We start from the raw sequence: 19,565 nt of genomic DNA, 5'->3' as shown, positions 1-19,565 counted from the left end.
CTACAAGCAAGGGAGTCAAGGCATGACATAGTTGGAGGTACCTATAGAACTGGGTTTTATGGAGATGGAACTCCTTCTGCAGTCGCTGAAATGATTTCAGGACTGCATCCCGCATATGTCCCTTAAAGTGGAAATCTTTATCCGGTCAAATTGGCGGAACCCTTTCAGTGCGGCCACCTGACGTTAATAATTACAAAAAAGTGGAACCTCCATGGGAAATTGCGCAGCTCCATCGTATGCGAATTTGTACACAACAGCTTTTGAAGAAGAAAATATATATAATAAAGAGGAGTGGAAGACCAATATGGAATTGTATGTCCGTTTCATAGATGATATATTCGTCATATGGAATGGTATGAGAGAAACATTGCAGAATCAAGTAGAAGCGTTGAACTCAATTGATGACAGAATTCAATTCACGTGGGAAATACAAGATGAACTGATTCATTTCCTGGATGTGGAAATTACAAGGAAACCTACAGGTTTTGCCACTAACCTTTACAGAAAACCTATAGATAGAAATAACTTTTTGAGATATGAGAGTCACCACCCTCCATCATTAAAACAGCACCTTCCCTACTCGCAACTGCTAAGGGTAAAACGAGTGGTCTCGGAACCGGAACAACAAGAAAAACAAACAAAAATCATGACACAGCGTTTCAAAAATAGAGGTTACCCAGACCAAGCATTAGAACAGGCAATTCTCTGAAGCAACAACAAAACTAGAGAAGAATTACTTAAACCAACTTCACGGAAAACCGACAATCGGATAACGTGTGTCAGCAAATATGTATACATGAGCACTCAGTTTAAAACTATCATAAAGAGACATTGGGCTATATTGAAAGTGGAACCAGATTTCAACAACATATTTGCCTCTGAACCTTTGTTTGCGTATACAAGAGCCAAGAATCTAGGCGAAATCCTGAAACAACCGATGGATAAAAATTGTCTGTAACATACAAAGGCACAGTACCATGTACAAATTGTAGTAATCACCATAATATTATCAGAGGCAATCAAATCACACACCCGATGAAAGGCCATAAGATCCATTTGAAAGTAAACGCAACATGTGATACGACAAACATCATTTATATGTTAAAGTGCCCATGTGGCTCAGTCTACGTGGGACAAACAGAAAGGAAGTTGAAAACGAGACTGAATGAGCACAAAAGCAACATCAGGACAAAGATGATGAAATCTACCATCACAGCCCACTTTCTAGATGCCAAACATCATATAAGCCAACTGAGAGCATGCATATTGGAAGTGGTACAAAAAAAAGAAGGGACTGACAATAGAAAAACCTTCCCAAAAGAGGAAATTATTGGATATATCATTTGAACTCATTAAAGCCGCATGGGTAAACGAAAGTGGAATTTACATGTTACCTGTAAAGAACTCTTCGAGTTCCTGTTACAGTTATGAGACTCACCCGTGTAAAAACCTCAGAGATCATGTTCATGCAAGGCATCTGACTGAATGTATGTAGTTATAATATGGTGCAGTTGTATTCCATCATAGACAAGCCTCACTCTTACTATATGCATCTTTAAGCTCAGTAAAGTAGGTATATATTTCAGATTTATACTTTTTTCCTGCATATACCGACACATGAGCCCGTTAATAGAAGAACAATAAAGTTTTTTGCACACAAGCGCTTAATAGAACACTTTCCCTTTAAGACATGTAGAACAGTAACACGCACGCGCGTAAAACAGACTCAGCTGCAGTAGCGCGATACGCGATCACAGATCGAGCCGTTTTGACCCACACGCAAACGTCGAGCCAGGAAGTATGAGGAAAGAAACCACTTAGAATCGTGGAAAGGTGAGCGAAACCCACATAGCAGGGACTTGTAAGAGCGAGTGTTCACGTTTAGCAAACAGCGTAGCAGGCAGCAAAGGGGCCATTTAAGAGCGTGAACAATAGCATTAATTCACGAGTGCGGTTTACTAAAGTTGTGAATTTAAAGACACGAGAGATCGTTAAAGTGACAAGCTTTCTTTGACTGCAGCGGTCACAGCGTGAAGGGTAAAAACATCGAAAAAGGTTTGAAGTTGATTATTGAATTAGAAGTAGATCACACTTTTAACCCAGTCGAAAGGAACGGGATTGTGCAATAAGCTATGTTAACATCATGGGCAAACGAAGTTGTTTAATGATATTGACTACTAAGGGAGATGTCCAACAAGTCGGTTATTAAAGGAGGTTATTTTGAACTGAGGATTAACACTACAACAAAGGTTAGAGACACACAACACATAATACAGATATATTTATAGATATAGGCACTCTAAGTATACTGTGAAAGATAACAGCATTGGTATAGGTATGCAATCATGGATCACCCCATGAAGTAAACAATATGCATGTACACTTTGTTTGTTTTTTAGATAACCCCCTGATGAAGGCGTTGTACGCCGAAATGCATTGGGCACAATTGTGATGTACAACATGGATATTGATGATTAAATTCACAAGAAACTTGAATGATTGAATGAAATCAGATGTGATTACAACATCAAGGATGAAATAAGCAAATAAAGCTATAATTGAATTCAAGAAACATAAGTGAAGAAACTTTTTTTGATTGAAATTGAGCTGGTTTAACGCAGCAATTAACTAGTGCCCAGGGAGACAGCTCTACATCTCGTAGGACTGCAACCTATAGCATAAATAATTACTGTGCTTTAAGGGCATCGCCTGCGTCAGCAGCATGTGCCATCCCATTCGTCAAACCTTATACCGCCACAACCTGATCGTTGTTCGACTGGCATGTGGTAAAAAATCAAGACTCTGCGCACTGTAGAGTCAGGAGGGTAGTCCTCCCCATGGCCATATGTTCTAATGCGAATTCCAGGTCCATAGGTGAATTATACCACCAGTCGTTAATGATTAACAGATGAGCCGCCACATAGTAGGAGTATACGTCTGTAGCAGTGAAACCTCCACAATAGGTGGATTGCGTACTGGTCTGAAGTGCCACTCTAATCGCCCCTCCCCCCATAAAAATGTATTGTGTATGGCATGAATTTGTGCGAACCATGCCTGCGGTTTATGGTAAAGGAAATTCTGCAGATGGTAAAGAACCCTGGGAAAAGAGAACATTTTAAAAATGGCAGATCGCCCGTATTACAAGAGAGGCAGGGAAGACCAGATAGCTGTCTCATCTCGGAGGTTGGCAAGGAGCATATTTATATTGAGTGACCACAAAATCTGCGGACAGGGGGACACAAATACTTCCAAATATTGAAACCCTTCTGTGGCGTTTTAACTGGGCAGCCCACGTGCTTCTGCCCTGATGGCCACATACTGGGAACAGCACTGATTTAGCAGGGTTAGTGTGGAGCCCCGAGTTCTGGTCGAAGATCTGGAGGATCTGCAGAATACGTGGACCCGAAATCCAAGGGTCGGTCATAAAAAACAGGACATCATCTGTGTAAAGCACAATACGGTCCGGCTGTGAGTGTGGCCAGTCAAAACCTCTCAGCACCGGATACCCGCGGACCCACGCCGCCAGGGGCTCCTCCACCAGGGCAAAGAGGAGAGGGGATAGGGGGCAGTCCTGACGTGTGCCTCGACCAACGGGGAAAAAGGGAGAACGGTGGCCAGCTATACGCACAGAGGCCATAGGTTCCGTATAGAGTAGGCGCGCATAAGCTACAAAACGTGGACCGAAATTAATCGCTCTAGAAGTTGGAAGCGGTACTCCCAGCTAAGGGAGTAGAAGGCCTTGTCTATATCTGCCAAGAGTAAGGTTGCAGGGTGTCCCAGCTCCGTGGCCAAATCCATAGCATTGTGGACATGGCGGATGTTATGTCGAGTGGCCCGATGCGGCATGAAGCCAAATTGGTCCATATGGACCAGATCCTGAATGCATGACCGCAGGCGATCCGCCAGGACTTTCCACAGCAATTTGTATTCAAAGTTGATTAGGGAGATAGGGCGGTATGAGGATGGATCCTCTGGTGGACAGCCAGGCTTTAAAAAGAGGAACATCCTGCCGTACCTCTGCCATGATTTCTCCCTAGACCTGTTCCCTCCTGGTATAGAGCGAGGAAAAATGACGCCTGAATTCCTCCACCACCTCCGTGGGGACTGTACGCAAGACACCATCACTACCCTTGATGGCAGGGACCATGGCCGGGCCCTGCCTGGCTTGACATAATCTGTGTAGTATTTTACTGGATTTGTCCGTTCACTGGTGTATCCAATACTGGGACGCCAACCAGATTTCTTTCGCTTTCCTCTGTAAGATGATGGTGCAGCAGATGTTGCGCAAGGGACAGGTTCCTCCGAAGGGTCGGAGTAGGCTCCAGCAAGTATTTCGTTTCCAAGGAAATGCACGGTGCCTCAAGTTCGGCCCTCTGGGGGAGCGCTTGTCGTTAGACCTATAGCTAATGTCCACCCCTCTAATGGTAGGTTTCAGGGGCTCCCACAGGATTACTTTACAGGGGGCGGAGTCATCGTTCAGGGAGAGATAATCGTGGATAACAGTGTGGAGGCACTCCTGGTAATCAGGATCATGCAGATGCCACTGAGACATCTGCCATCTAAGCAGGGGCTTTGAAAAATTTAGGAGGAGTGTCACCGTGACAGGCGAGTGATCCGACAACCATCTCGGAAGATGAGAGACCTGGAAGAACCTGTGGACATAACTCTGTGGTGTGAACAGTTAGTCCAATCGAGAAATGGAGCTATTTCCACCGACAAGTATGTGAAGCCTATCTCGGTGGGATGGTATTCCCGCCATAGATCTGCCCAACCCAATGCCCCAGCAAGCAATGATAATTTGGAGGTGCCTGGGGGGATCCTCCCCGACCCCATCTCCTATCAAGTGGTGTCATAACGTCATTGCTGTCACCACCCAATAAGAACAGCCCCTCAGGGAGTTCGCCCCACACCTGTGTAAAAGCTTCCACAAACGTAGTCCTGAGCGGCAGGGGAGCATTTACACTGCCCAGTGTGAGCGGTTCACCATAAAGCGTCCCTGTCAGGAGAACGTACCTACCCCCAAGGTCCGTCCAGAGTTCAGTATGAAGGAAGGGGACACGAGCATGAATAAGAATAGCGGTCCCACAGGAGCCACTAGTGAAACCAGCATGGAATACCTGTTGGAATCTGAGCCTAGCTAGACAAGAAGCCTTCTTACCTACAAAAATGTCGGCCCCATATCGTTTATCTTGCCTAAGGACGGCCCCCCCGTTTTACCTTGTTGAGCAGCCCCCCCCCGACCATTCCAAGTCACTACCATCAGTTTACCGATATGGGAACCCGTTGCCGGAAGTGCCATATATCTAGCATGGGTCTAAAAGTAATGGTCTGCCAAGTGAAGAATGGAATGTGCGTCCGCGTGTATAAACAACAAAAAACATAACTCTACATTTCTGAAACCCCCGCCCCTTCGAATGACCTCCCTCCTCCCTCTCGATACTGCCAAGAACTAGGAGCATCTGTCGCTGTAAGGGGAACCTCAGAACCCAAACCACGGACTCCAAGGCCCCCCTCCAATGGATCCCAACCACCCCAAAGAACATGAACCGTGGGGAGCTAGCGGCTGTGCAGGTTAGCCACCATGCGTAATGTCCAACTCTACTTAGTGCAGAACACTTGGGGTAAACCCAACCCATGAACAATCAGATATGTACTAATAGGAATATCACTGGCCATGGGTCAGTCAAGATGCTTGTACAGGACTGGAAGATCGACAGTCAGAGCCAGAACGGTGCCGCCTCTTAGACTTCGTCCTGCGCGATCGATTCTGCTGCGAGCCCCTAGAGGAGTCAGAGTCAAGTGGCGGTGGGGAGTGTTGTTTCAGGTGGGCCCTTTCGTCGGACCAGGCGAAGACAGTTTCGGGCAAATTGAAAAAGAATGTTTTGGAGTTATAAATCACTCAAAGCCTGGCAGGATACCGTAACATATAAGAGATGTTGAGTTCGCATAACCTCAGATTCGCTGCTTAAATGACTATCTTTGTTGTTGCACCAGGCGGGTGTAGTCCGGAAAAATCATAATGGGCCTGGAGTCGAAAACAAGCTTATTTTTATTCAAGCGGGCATACTGCAGCACTGCATCTCTGTCCGCATAGTTTAGGAACTTGGCGATGACTGGCCGTGGATTTTCTACGGGGGTGGCTTTCTCGTAAGCGCCGGTGAGCCCTCTCAACCACAAAGCATGCTGAAATTTTGTCCGCCGGCAGCAGATCCTTAAGCCACAAAAACGGTCTATAGAGCCTCCTTCGTAACCCTCCAGAAAACCAATGAAGCGGAGGTTATTGTGCCTTGCGTGGCCTTCAGCGTCCTCGTCTCAGGTAGCAAGCTCTTGGGAAAATACAGTCAATGTATTGACCTGCTGTTGAAGCGTCTGCACAGTGTCTTCCACAGACGACACCCGTGTCTCGGCCTCGGTGAAGCGGTCCACAGCCTTACACAGGTCCTGCCGCAAAAATGAGACCTCGGTGCCCACTGCGCCAATCTTTGCCTCCAACGTGTCCCTTGCATCTGTAACGGCTGCAAGCAAGGCTGCATTATCCGTAATAGGGCCAGGTGGAGGGCCCCCACTTGCAGACATTGCAAACTGGTCCAGGGAGCTCTGTTTCGGACCCGTGGCACCAGGTTTGTCCTTCCCCATTGTGAATCCCACCAATTAGCAGTTCCAGTTACTTCTGGGGTTAATCTTGATCTGGCAGGGTATACAGGGTCACAGGGGCGCAGATCCGCCACCTCTGGGGACTCTCCAAGGGGCGCACCGCGACGGGTCCTCACGGAATCCATCACCCACTGGGTCATAACCCGCACTGGATCTAATCCAGCCGTCTGCGTAACCCGCAGCAAATGGCCAAGCAGGCTCCTCTAAAAGAACCTAGCTTGCCGGACCCCCAGCGGGCAGAACACCCCTAATATCCCTGCGTCCAGGGGTAGCATCCTCTTCAGAAGTGCAGCATGCAGAGGTGTAATGTGTTGCCAAAATCTACTTGCCACCACACAGGAGAACTCCACTTCCTCAGCCTCAACCACAGGGCCCAAACCAGCATTGCAGGATGGATGTAGGGGCCAGCGGAGCCAATGCCTGTTAACTGGAGGCCCTAGGGAGAACCAAGATGGCGGCAAGTGCGTAGTCTAGACCCCGGACCCAATCCTGGGCCCAAGGCAGCCACTTGTCTCCAAGGCCGCAGGCGGACACCTCTTCATGTACCAGCACCAACAAAGCGCCCAGTGCGTCTCAGCCGCAACCGGATGATCGCGCCTCAGCATCCTGCTCCAGGTATCCCCCCGAGGGAGATTTCATCCCACGTCGCCAGTGGGCCCCGCAGACATGGAAAAGGGCACCACCACCCCCTTGCCCCGAGGGCCCCAGAGCAGCCGGACTCCCATGCTGACCAATGCCCAGGCCGGAACGAGCCCTGCAACCACGGCAATAAAATGCAGCTGGGCCCACTGGGCCCTCCATGGCCCGGACCGGCAACAAAGACCATCACCCAGGCAGGCCCGGGAGGGCGAGGACGCGCGGCCGCTGGCCACCCCCGCTTAGACCCCCAGCACCCCCTCTCACCTCACCTCGCAGCCCAGGCCCCGGACACACAGGATCAGATGGCAAGTGAGGGGACACTGAGCATCGGGCTCAGTACGCTCCTCGCGGCCCTCGCACTCGCCCGCAATCCACCAGCGGAAATCCCTCTTCAAGTCAATCAAATAAGCTTTATTCGATTTAAGTCATATAAAATCACAAAAGCAGACAACGAAGTTAAAAACATTTAAACACTCTTAAAATAATTAAAAATTTTCATTTTTTTTCCCTCCTAGGAACTCATTTTCCCTAAAAAGGGCCAGGAAGTATAATTAACTCAAATTTTTATAGGTGAGGAGAACATTTTACACATTGTGTATAGCTTGCAAAAACCATCACTCACATTTTACTTAACTTGAGTTACCAGTAACAGTTAACCACTAACGCAATTCCTGGCTCTAAGTTCACTTTTTAAAAAACAGACCATTGCACTAACGCTGTAAAAGCTATCCAATAGTTGCAGATGTAAGAAGGCTGGTCGACATTGTCTCCATTCCCCTGCCTTCAAAAGAGGCAGGATGCATCTTGCTCTTTCTTTTGCATATAATTTACAGAAAAGGACCATGTGCATTGTAGATTGTGAAGATAGGTCGTCACAGGGGCAGCAACATAACTCTCTTGACCAGTCATTTCTATTTGGGTAGCTAATTAATCGATAAAAAGTCCCAAATCTAAAACGTGTTAGCACATATCTGCCATAACCATTTAGACAACATAATAAATAGGGTTGAATTTCATAAGTTATTAAAATCAATTGGTGCTGTATAACGGTTTGCTTATTGATTTCCAACGCAAGTCTATTTTCCTCCAGGTAGTTCATACACATTTTTTAAAACTCTTTCCTAGTGATAGAATTAATTGACTCAGGGCAATTATAATACTCAGGATGACCAAGATCACACATCATTTTTTAATGTAATTTAACCAGGGGATCTTGGTCACAGCTTCATTGAGTCCTTTATTATTTCTTGGTTCAAACCCGTAATAATCGAGGTCCAAATCCTGTGCCAAAGTAACATTGGCTGGGCTTTGATGACATCAATGATATACGGAATTCCCAGCTCACTATGGCAATTATATACAGAAGTATACAGCTAAAATAAAACTTTAAAAAGCATTTTCAACACACTAGATAGAGTTAGCATCATAGTAATCCCACACTCCCGCCCCAAAAATGGCGATAAACATTTTGCTTCATATATTTTAAGGAGTATCTCGGGGGGCCTTTGTCCTAATTTTTCAGCAAAGTTGGACACTGCTGCGGTTGATTTCATGAAGTAAAGACTCCAACTTTTGACAGCCTCTCGCCAGGAACCAGTGCAGTCAAGTAAGATCCCCAAATATGTAAACGTTTTAGTAATTTCTATCCTACTATCCCCATGGGGTAGGCTAGTACATTTCTGTCTCCCTTTTCCGCAGCTCATAACGAAAGTTTTTTGGGCATTTCATTTTAAACCCAGACTGTTCATAAAGGTTGTATAGGAAGCAAGGGCTCTTTGTAGGCCCAACTGTATACGAGCCATCAGTACCGCATCGTCTGCGTAGAGAAGGGAGACTATCAGGCGTTTATTAATATATGGTGGATCACTTGCCCTTGCCACCATCACTTGTTAGTATAGAGAGTAAACAAAAATGACGCAAGGACATAGCCCTGTCTGACCCCCCTCTCTACTTTAAACGGCGTGGTAACTTCCCCCTTGGTTCCACATCGCACCCTGGCAGTTGCACCACTGTATAATTGTCTCAGGAACTGTACCAGGAGTGGGTCCACCTCTAATTCCATCAGGATATCCCACAATTTACAGTGGATGACACAATCGAAAACAGCTGTGAGGTCTACGAATGCTAGATAAAATTTCCCTTGCTTCGCCTGAGTATATTTTCTGTTAAAATGCTAAGATTCAAAACCTTCTCTGTGGTTCCTAAGTCCTGTCTTAAACCATACTGAACATCCATTAAAACATTTGATTCCTCAGCCCAGCTTCGAAGTCGATTTAAAACTATCCTGCCTGCCACCTTCATCAACGGGTCTAGTAAAGAGTTGGGGCGGTAACAGGCAGGACTTTCCTGGTCCCCATTCTTAAAGATAGGGACTATTATTATTATTATTATTATTATAGACTCAGCCCAAGTTTTATTAAAACCCTTTGCGCACCATGCTTGAAGGAGCCGTGTTATTAACGGCGTCCAGAGTGAAAGATTAGACTTAAATAAATCAATGGGGTTCCCGTCTGGCCTCGGGGCCTTTCCACTCTTGCTGGCATTTATGGCCCCTATCACTTCCTCATGTGTGAATTGTAAGTTAATCAGTGGGGAGACCTGAGGGCATCCCTCCTGTTGATTAGATGGAGGACTGTCCCTATCGATATCTCCCTGTAAGCTATACACACTTGAGAAAAAATCAACCCATTTCTGCTCCTCTATTGCCACCACCATTGATGGGTTATTTACTTCCCCCAAAAAAGGTGCATTCACTGCTTGCCAAAAGGAAGCACTGTCTTTCCTTAGGGAAGCTTTGTTTAGGCTGACCCATGCATTTTTCTTTAGCTGCCTTCTTCTTGTACTCCGTGCTTGATTGTATTCCTTCCTGAACGCTCTGATTTCCTCCTTATCCCTCACACGTTTATGGAGGGCCTTCTTTAAATTCGTGTAAGCTTTGGTGCAATTGGAGTCAAACCAGCCCTGTCTGCGAGTGTGTGTTGCTTTTCTTTCAGCCCTTAACAAGTTTTGAATACTTTTAGTGATTTCAGAGAATGCTGCTAATGTATCTTCATATGTAGTGGTTTCCCTCTGACAGGCTAAGATTGAGTTGTAAGCCTCAGTTACAATGTGTTTGTTTAGCTCATCTTTATTACAACTAGACTAGTGAAGAGAATAACCATTTAAATTTTCTAACGTTATGTTCCGAGCCCATGCGATTTGCTGGTTAAGTTGTCATTCTGAGGCAGTTGGGAGTCTAATGTTAATACTTAAAGGTACATGGTCACTTAGTCCGTTTTTAGGTTTTGCCTAGCGAAAGCTGCGCTCTGCGCAGCTTTTCGCGCAGGCGAAATCCTGTTGAGAACTGTAGGGTGCTTTGGGTCGGCCCTCGTCATTGATTGGCTGGCTCCGTAAACGGAGCCTTGCCATTGGACGAGGGGCCTGTCCGTCAATGCCGGACCAGACACGGGGGCGTTCCTGACATTCTTTGCCTTTTGCCGACGTCACGCGACGCCGGGAACGCCCCCGAGTCTGGTCCGGCATTGCCGGCACTACTGCGTCTCTTCTCCCCCGTTTCCCGCCCCGTGACTGGCCGGCCGGCCAATCCTAGCGCGGCCGGCCGGAAGTGCCCGCCCCCCGCAGCCCGGGGGAAGAAGGAAGACGGCAAGCAGTATGGCGGCGCCCGCGGGGCTCCCGTGGCCTGGAGGGAACCGCCGCCGTCGACGTTGCCGGTCTCCCATGCCGAAGAGGGAGACCGGAGAAGTGCCAGAGAGATTTTCGACGTTGCCGGTCTCCCATGCCGAAGAGGGAGACCGGAGAAGTGCCGCCGTCGCAAGGTGCAGGTGAGTCGATTTGTTTTTTTGTATTTTTTTTTCCCCTCCTCTCTTCCCCTGCCTTCCTGCCCCAACCTCTCTCCCCCTGTCTCCTACCTTCACTCGTCATGTCCTCCCCGCCTTCCTCGTCTCCGGCCGGGCTCCCGGCTGCTGCTCTGGAGGCCTGAGAGGTGGAGCCCTGTCCGGGGAGTTCCCTGCACCGGCATGTACGTGCAGACACGAGCCGGGCCTCGGGGGTCTGCTGGTGTGCAGAGTGCAGAGTGGAGCTTCAGAGTGGAGCTTCAGAGTGGAGCTTCAGAGTGCAGAGTGGAGCTTCAGAGTGCAGAGTGGAGCTTCAGAGTGCAGAGTGGAGCTTCAGAGTGCAGAGTGGAGCTTCAGAGTGCAGAGTGGAGCTTCAGAGTGGAGCTTCAGAGTGGAGCTTCAGAGTGGAGCTTCAGAGTGGAGCTTCAGAGTGGAGCTTCAGAGTGGAGCTTCAGAGTGCAGAGTGGAGCTTCAGAGTGCAGAGTGGAGCTTCAGAGTGCAGAGTGGAGCTTCAGAGTGCAGAGTGGAGCTTCAGAGTGCAGAGTGGAGCTTCAGAGTGCAGAGTGGAGCTTCAGAGTGGAGCTTCAGAGTGGAGCTTCAGAGTGGAGCTTCAGAGTGGAGCTTCAGAGTGGAGCTTCAGAGTGGAGCTGCAGAGTGGAGCTGCAGAGTGGAGCTGCAGAGTGGAGCTGCAGAGTGGCGCTGCAGAGTGGCGCTGCAGAGTGGCGCTTCAGAGTGGCGCTTCAGAGTGGCGCTTCAGAGTGGCGCTTCAGAGTGGCGCTTCAGAGTGCAGAGTGGAGCTTCAGAGTGCAGAGTGGAGCTTCAGAGTGCAGAGTGGAGCTTCAGAGTGCAGAGTGGAGCTTCAGAGTGCAGCTTCAGAGTGCAGAGTGGAGCTTCAGAGTGCAGAGTGGAGCTTCAGAGTGCAGAGTGGAGCTTCAGAGTGCAGAGTGGAGCTTCAGAGTGCAGAGTGGAGCTTCAGAGTGGAGCTTCAGAGTGGAGAGTGGAGCTTCAGAGTGGAGAGTGGAGCTTCAGAGTGGAGCTTCAGAGTGGAGCTTCAGAGTGGAGCTTCAGAGTGGAGCTTCAGAGTGGAGCTTCAGAGTGGAGCTTCAGAGTGCAGAGTGGAGCTTCAGAGTGGAGCTTCAGAGTGGAGCTTCAGAGTGCAGAGTGGAGCTTCAGAGTGGAGCTTCAGAGTGCAGAGTGGAGCTTCAGAGTGGAGCTTCAGAGTGGAGCTTCAGAGTGGAGCTTCAGAGTGGAGCTTCAGAGTGGAGCTTCAGAGTGGAGCTTCAGAGTGGAGCTTCAGAGTGGAGCTTCAGAGTGGAGCTTCAGAGTGGAGAGTGGAGCTTCAGAGTGGAGCTTCAGAGTGCAGAGTGGAGCTTCAGAGTGCAGAGTGGAGCTTCAGAGTGGAGCTTCAGAGTGGAGCTTCAGAGTGGAGCTTCAGAGTGGAGCTTCAGAGTGGAGCTTCAGAGTGGAGCTTCAGAGTGGAGCTTCAGAGTGGAGCTTCAGAGTACAGAGTGGAGCTTCAGAGTGGAGCTTCAGAGTGGAGCTTCAGAGCGGAGCTTCAGAGTGCAGAGTGGAGCTTCAGAGTGGAGCTTCAGAGTGGAGCTTCAGAGTGCAGAGTGGAGCTTCAGAGCGCAGAGTGGAGCTTCAGAGCGGAGCTTCAGAGCGCAGAGTGGAGCTTCAGAGCGCAGAGTGGAGCTTCAGAGCGGAGCTTCAGAGTGCAGAGTGGAGCTTCAGAGCGGAGCTTCAGAGTGCAGAGTGGAGCTTCAGAGCGCAGAGTGGAGCTTCAGAGCGGAGCTTCAGAGTGCAGAGTGGAGCTTCAGAGTGCAGAGTGGAGCTTCAGAGCGCAGAGTGGAGCTTCAGAGTGGAGCTTCAGAGCGCAGAGTGGAGCTTCAGAGTGGAGCTTCAGAGTGCAGAGTGGAGCTTCAGAGTGGAGCTTCAGAGTGCAGAGTGGAGCTTCAGAGTGGAGCTTCAGAGTGCAGAGTGGAGCTTCAGAGTGGAGCTTCAGAGTGCAGAGTGGAGCTTCAGAGTGGAGCTTCAGAGTGCAGAGTGGAGCTTCAGAGTGCAGATTCAGAGTGCAGAGTGGAGCTTCAGAGTGCAGAGTGGAGCTTCAGAGTGCAGAGTGGAGCTTCAGAGTGGAGCTTCAGAGTGGAGCTTCAGAGTGGAGCTTCAGAGTGGAGCTTCAGAGTGGAGCTTCAGAGTGGAGCTTCAGAGTGGAGCTTCAGAGTGGAGCTTCAGAGTGGAGCTTCAGAGTGGAGCTTCAGAGTGCAGAGTGGAGCTTCAGAGTGGAGCTTCAGAGTGGAGCTTCAGAGTGTCAAGAGCAATGCCAATAGCTCTAACTTTAACAAAGGCAAAACCATTGCATTGTAAATGCTTGTTATGAATGTTGTGGTTTGAAATGAGAAATGAATAGCAACTGGGGCTGATTATAAAGTCTATTGTTGATTCAAACCCCCTGCCAGTAAAAGTATGCTCAAAATCCACACTGGGGCAGATTAAACAGCAAAACCGAGGTCATGCGAGAATAAAATCTCGCTTAAGAAATCACCCCGGTCTGAGTGCAAAAAGTGATTTAAAGGATCATTATCTTCTAGAGTCAGACCACAATTGCCAGCCCCACCTAGGGGGCACAGACCGACATTAAAATCCCCTCCCCATATGATGATTACATCATGAACCCTAATTTCCTTTAATTTAACGAGGTCTTTATTCAATGTCTTTAAAATTACCCCAGAATGCTCTTTTGGTCCATCATTGTAAAAGTTTTTTAGGGCCACAATACACTTATTATCTATATAAATCAGAACTATTTAGTAGTAGATTTCAGATTTTAACAACTCTATCTTCGGTGCCCTTACCAAATTAGAAACATATTATGTACAGATTCCTCCCTTGTGTCTCCCATGCAGTGAGTGGACTGCAGGGGTATGAAATGTCTGGCCACCAACCAAGTTTCCTGGAGATACAAGACAGCAAATTTCTCTCTGAAATCCACCCAAACAGGATTATTCAGTTTGTTTCGCAAACCTGCCACGTTCCAAAAAAGTACTCCTAGTGTGGCACTATTTTGTAATACTGGTTCCCCATCCAATTCAGGGTGTTTTGTGGACTCCAACGTGACCTGTAGGACTTCACTCCAGTTACTTTCCCCAAGCTGTATACGTCTTTCACTGGCAGTATGCCTTAACCCTGATGCAAAATGTACTGATGTAGGACATTCTAGTGGATCAGTGGTAAAGAAAGTAACCTCCTCATTCAAACGAGAGTCAGAGAAAGCCTGTTTGTGAGACCCCCATCTTATCATGCTATGTTTAGCTTGACTAGGTAGTCAGTCAATGTCATCCAATGTCTGAAGGGGCCTACATCTGTTCGAAACCTCTAAATTACAGATAGGACCATGAGAGCTGTTTGTGATTTGATAATTTTCACTATGTCTGGTACTGTGCTTGGACTGACCTTGTGTAAGTGGATAATTATCGTTGAACCCTGTGATATGCTGGGGTTGATAGAAAAAACCTAAGGGAAGCACGTTTATACAATTATAAGAGATGTTTTTTCCTGTGTTCTGCAGAATATTTCCCTTACCAGGAGTGGAGATCCAAAGGTGAGAAGGACACAATCTCCTTGTAATATCTTACTACTAGGACCAATCCATCGTATTCTCCTAATCATCTTTAATTCTTTAAACATAGCATTAGACAGCCCTGTTCTATTTCCCAGCCAATGTATGGCTTTATTCCGCAATGACACCCAGGTTTCATCTTCCCCCCGGTCAAGAGGGACAAGATTTGCTAAAATTACAATATATGGTGTAGTAGTGGGGGATAGATTTAAGTTAGATGGGCAAACTGTACTTTCTGAGGAAGAAAAGGGGGTCGGAGGTCTCATCATTGGTTCACTCAAAATTCTCTCACCCAAACCTCTTCTATCTCCCTCTATCCCCGGATTTGTAGGCCACTCGCCCTTGTTCCTTATTCTGTTATACAGGTTGGCTGATATTTTTTCACTAGGCCCTGTCTTGTTGCCTATGTTACTAACAATAGAAGGCACATCCTTCGTGGGTATACTATGGGGTTTAGTAGAGGCTATAATTGGCTCATGATTTTGTATACTGCCCTTGAGGTTACCCTTGTTCTGATTTTTATGTAATATCTCCATACTTTCCTCAATTTTGTCTAGCCTTCTTAAAATGGTGTCCATAGACTCTTTTACATACTTTGTTAATTCACCGATGGAATTAAGCACACCCCCTATTTCGCTGGAAGGAACCTTACTGCTAATTTTTATACGTGGAGTATTCTCCGTATTCGGTCGAGGCTGGGTTTTACTCTTTTTTCCCCAGTTGTTTTTTGAATTTTTTATTGGCATACTTAATACTGGAGGGTTAATGTGCGTCATGCACGTAGTTATGTCGGTATTTACAAATGCCTGGGGGTTACAAGGTCTTTTAGAGGGTGGTAAAGTTTCCGACTCAACATCACTAATTGAAATATTGTTGAAAACGATCTGAACACATCCATAGTTTGGTAATTTGTCCACCCTGATTGCTGTCTCCTCCACCCCCATATCGTCTGTCTCCGCTGCCTTATGAGTTTTATCCCTTATTTTTAGTCCATGTGAATCCTCCGTCTTGTGCACAGCAGGTTTGCTGCACTAGAGTCGGATGGGGTAGGATTAATGTTGGATTAAGGTGGCGGGCACATGGAGCTTGTTTAAACTGCGTCCGTCATGATTGCTGGCCGAGCCACGCCCCCCAAATATAGTTTTTAATTCTCTGAAATTCAATCGGCATTTCCTTGTTCCATTCAAACTCTTGACGTACCTTCCACAATTGTCTCAAGTTTAAGGTCTTTTCTGCAAAATTCATCACAAACTTAGAACAGAATTCCGACAGACCTAAGAATGACCTGAAGTTGTCTCTACAAGGTGGGGCACCAATATCTCCAATCGACTCAAGGATTTCCTTCTTAGGTGAAACTCCAGCTTCACTAACTTCATGTCCCAAATAAGTGACAGATTGCCTGAAAAACCTACATTTCTTCATTTACGCTGTTAAACCATTTGCCCTCAATCTTCCAAGAAGAGATTATGTCCAACTATCATGCCTTCTAGACCTCTAAATTATTTATGCATTGACCTTTGAAAGACAGCAGCAGCTGACACCACCACCACAGCATGTTAACAAATCAATAGCACCAGAGAGGAGTGATAAATACTGTAAAACGTTTACTATCAGTATGAAGAGGTATCTGATGATAAGCGGAAGTCAAATCAATGGTGTAGAACCACTTGATCCCCTCAGTCTTAGCAAGCAACTCATTAATCCTAGGAAGAGGACACTCATCAACAACAATATTCTAGTTTAGGTCCCTCAAGTCAATGCACAACCTTATCAGCCCACTAGCCTTCCTTGCAAAATAGCATAAGGTGCAATCCTCCCTGATCACTCAGTCGGTTCTCCTTGGCAACTTCATCTTTAACAAACAAAGGATTATTTATCACTCTAAGACATACTGGTTTAGCCATGTCTTGAGTACAATCTTGTGCACAAACCCTTTGAGTTTGCCCACTGTACCTGAAAAATCACCAGGAAAGCCTTTCCTTAACCTCTCCACCAAATCCAATTCAGACTTTTCCAGCAACACTTGATCATTACTATTAGTATTTAGAATGATACCTAAATATCTTTCACGAATCAAACCAAGAACTGACGGTCCTGATTCTGCCATGCAATTTTCCAAAACGTTTCCTTCCCTTGAACTCACAGTACTGTAACCTAACATGGGAATCTTTTCTCCTGTGAATGTCACTGGATGTATACCTGTTGTCTTCAAATTGTTGCCTAGCACAATCAAAAATGTCTCTTCCCACACCGCCTTATTCACAAAGATATAGGCAGAGCAATGCAGAATAAAGCAATAGTACCTCAGATGTTAGGCGTGCACATCACCGTATAACATGAGGAGAAATGCATTCATCAAATAAAAGGAGTCTAGAATGCGAGTCACCGTAAGGTGGATATTGTGAAAAGTAATTTCCAGGTGTGCGTGTCACCGTTAGGAAACCCACACAACCAATTAACCAGCTGCAAGGAGTGCATGTGATGCACAGTTATTGCATGGTGTGCATGTCATCATAGATATGGTCCCCACATAGGAGCAGGCGGAAACACTGTTACTCCCAGGTGCGCCTGTCACTGCTAAAAGGTTGCAGGTAGAATAACCATCACGGAACAATTAAAGATGGCCGCAACGTAGAGTCCAGTAGCATGACCGCCAACAAATCCTCACCACACCATGAGTCAATCAACAATGGCCTGTAAACAACGTGATGTTCCGTGGCGCCCTTGTGGTAACTCAGGACAACTGGCGACGCACTGATGGGCACACAATATCACATCCACAGCTCCCACTCTAACTCGCGCCATCGGCTTGCGCTGCTCACACGTAAAATACACCAAAGGACCACTTGCTCTCCTCTTGGAACCACCATCCAAATCCTGGGAAAAAAAACTCAAGAAAACTGGAAATTCACCACTGCTGGACATGCTACACAGGTCCATCAATGTCACTTCCACAGAACTGCGCGAGAAGACTTCAGGTGCCACAGCAACTCTTCACATGGCCACTGCAGAAATACAGAATGAGGATACAGTAGCACACAGGTAAACTCCATGTCTCGTTGCCAATTTGTAGTAACCATGTAAGGCAGATGGAAGTTAAATCCAGGTTAAATAGGCGAACAAGAGCAAAAATCTGCTCACAGCACAGCTTTCTTACAACTGCCCATATACCACCATTCCAGAGTGTTTACACTGCTATGGCAACCTCTTTGCTATGGCAACTGGCTAACCACAAACCACCAAACAGACTGTGGACTTGTTAAACCAGGAAGGGTACACAAAGTGTTAACCTGGTAGTGCTAAAGGGCTACTGACCTTGGCCAGAGTCAAGTAGCATGATAGCGATGGTGGTAGCATACCTGATCAGTAGAATGAACAGACCTTTTTACCTGTGTCACAGGAGTTAGACCTACTGTCTCACTCATGGAATGCTCTGCTGGTGTATGCTTAACTTACCCTTGGCCTACATCAAGTTGGTATATAGCACCTGCAGCTCACATGTGTTTGCGTGTGCATGCCGTAATGTATGTAGGCCTGTGTATGATGCAGTGAATGGAGACCTGTGTGTCCCATATTGGAAGCCCAGGGCCTTGTAGAGGCATGCGGGGTAGGAGGAGCCACTCCAAACCGATTTGTTGACTGCCTACAGTCCTGAGAACTGTGTGGGACACACACCCTGGAGGAAGGGATAGCCAGACTCTCTTGTGCACTTCAAAAGGGTATTTTGATTCTGAAAAGGACACTGGTCAGTGGGACCTGAGTACATCTAAAGAAGGAGATAGGGTTGATAAAGGAATCAAAGAATAAGGCTGAGGCCCTTGTTAATTTTTTGATAGGCCTATATCAGTGACGCTGACATCCATGTGTCAGAGCACATAGTACTAATATGCAAGCCTCCAAAAACCAGCAATACCATTCAGCAAACAATGAGGGTGCCAAACCAAAAAGAGGGATTTTCCCATGTACACAAAAAGAGAAGCCTACAAGAATGTACAATAGCTTTCTATTTCAGTTAATTAATGATACTGTGAATATATGAACAAAGAGGTGATGGCCCCTCTGCCCTGGAGAGAAAGGGACAACAACATTTAGACATAGTTGCATCTACCTCTCACTAGTGTGGTGCCCGAGGGACACCAAGGTGTCTATCTCTAAAGTCAGATGAGGACGAAACATCGATATTGATAGCCGATAAAGACTTCCAGGAACAAACATCAGCTTGCTATGACATTGCCTCATAAACCTGTATACTCCTTTGAGTTACATGTCATGTAGATCGGAAGCTTATTGTAGAATTAAAGAAACACACTCCATGGTGTTGCAACAAAAATATCTGTAAAAATGCTGACTTTTTATTTTAGTTCATTATGCACGTGCACATAGATTCATTAGGCCAATACGTACCTTCCTACAACAGGGTCGAGCTCCTTCAGATCTGCCAATGTTGGCTGCTGGTCTAGCAGTTTGCTGAAGAGAGCCAATGGAAATGGCAGATATATACTGGGGCAGTAAAATATTGTCAGCCCACACAGAATCCCAAAAAGGTAGTACTTTTTTGGCTCGAAGATAGGCTGGAAAGAAACAGAGCGTTTACTGTACAAAAACAAGTTGTGGCAAAGCCTCACAATACACAAGTAACAAATGATTTCTAATGTTTCTCTTTCAGTTTTGAGCAAAAATTAGACTTTTTCTTTCAATACCTTCATACCACGTAATTCTATGTGCATTGAAGATCTAGCAATGCAGCAGAAGTATTTCCAATATTAATGTTTTATTTAGCAGCTTGTAATGACAAGTTTTCATAGCAGGCCACGCCCCCTTTG

At 46.6% G+C, this 19,565-nt stretch overlaps 1 protein-coding gene across 2 annotated transcripts in view; it reads right to left on the bottom strand.

The window, feature by feature from the left end:
• The window catches only part of LOC144818567 (E3 ISG15--protein ligase HERC5-like), a 400,809-nt gene that overhangs the window by 74,900 nt on the left and 306,344 nt on the right, over positions 1-19,565 (bottom strand). For both annotated transcript variants that reach the window (XM_078676098.1, XM_078676099.1), the window contains one exon: positions 19,147-19,313. In XM_078676098.1, coding sequence (XP_078532224.1) covers positions 19,147-19,313 — 167 coding nt within the window. The remainder of the gene's footprint in view (positions 1-19,146; positions 19,314-19,565) is intronic.

This window comes from Lissotriton helveticus, chromosome 2_1 (genome assembly GCF_964261635.1).
Source record: "Lissotriton helveticus chromosome 2_1, aLisHel1.1, whole genome shotgun sequence".
NCBI classification, from domain to species: domain Eukaryota; kingdom Metazoa; phylum Chordata; class Amphibia; order Caudata; family Salamandridae; genus Lissotriton; species Lissotriton helveticus.
Note: the sequence above shows the minus strand (reverse complement) of the source record. Positions and strands in the feature narration are given on the sequence as shown.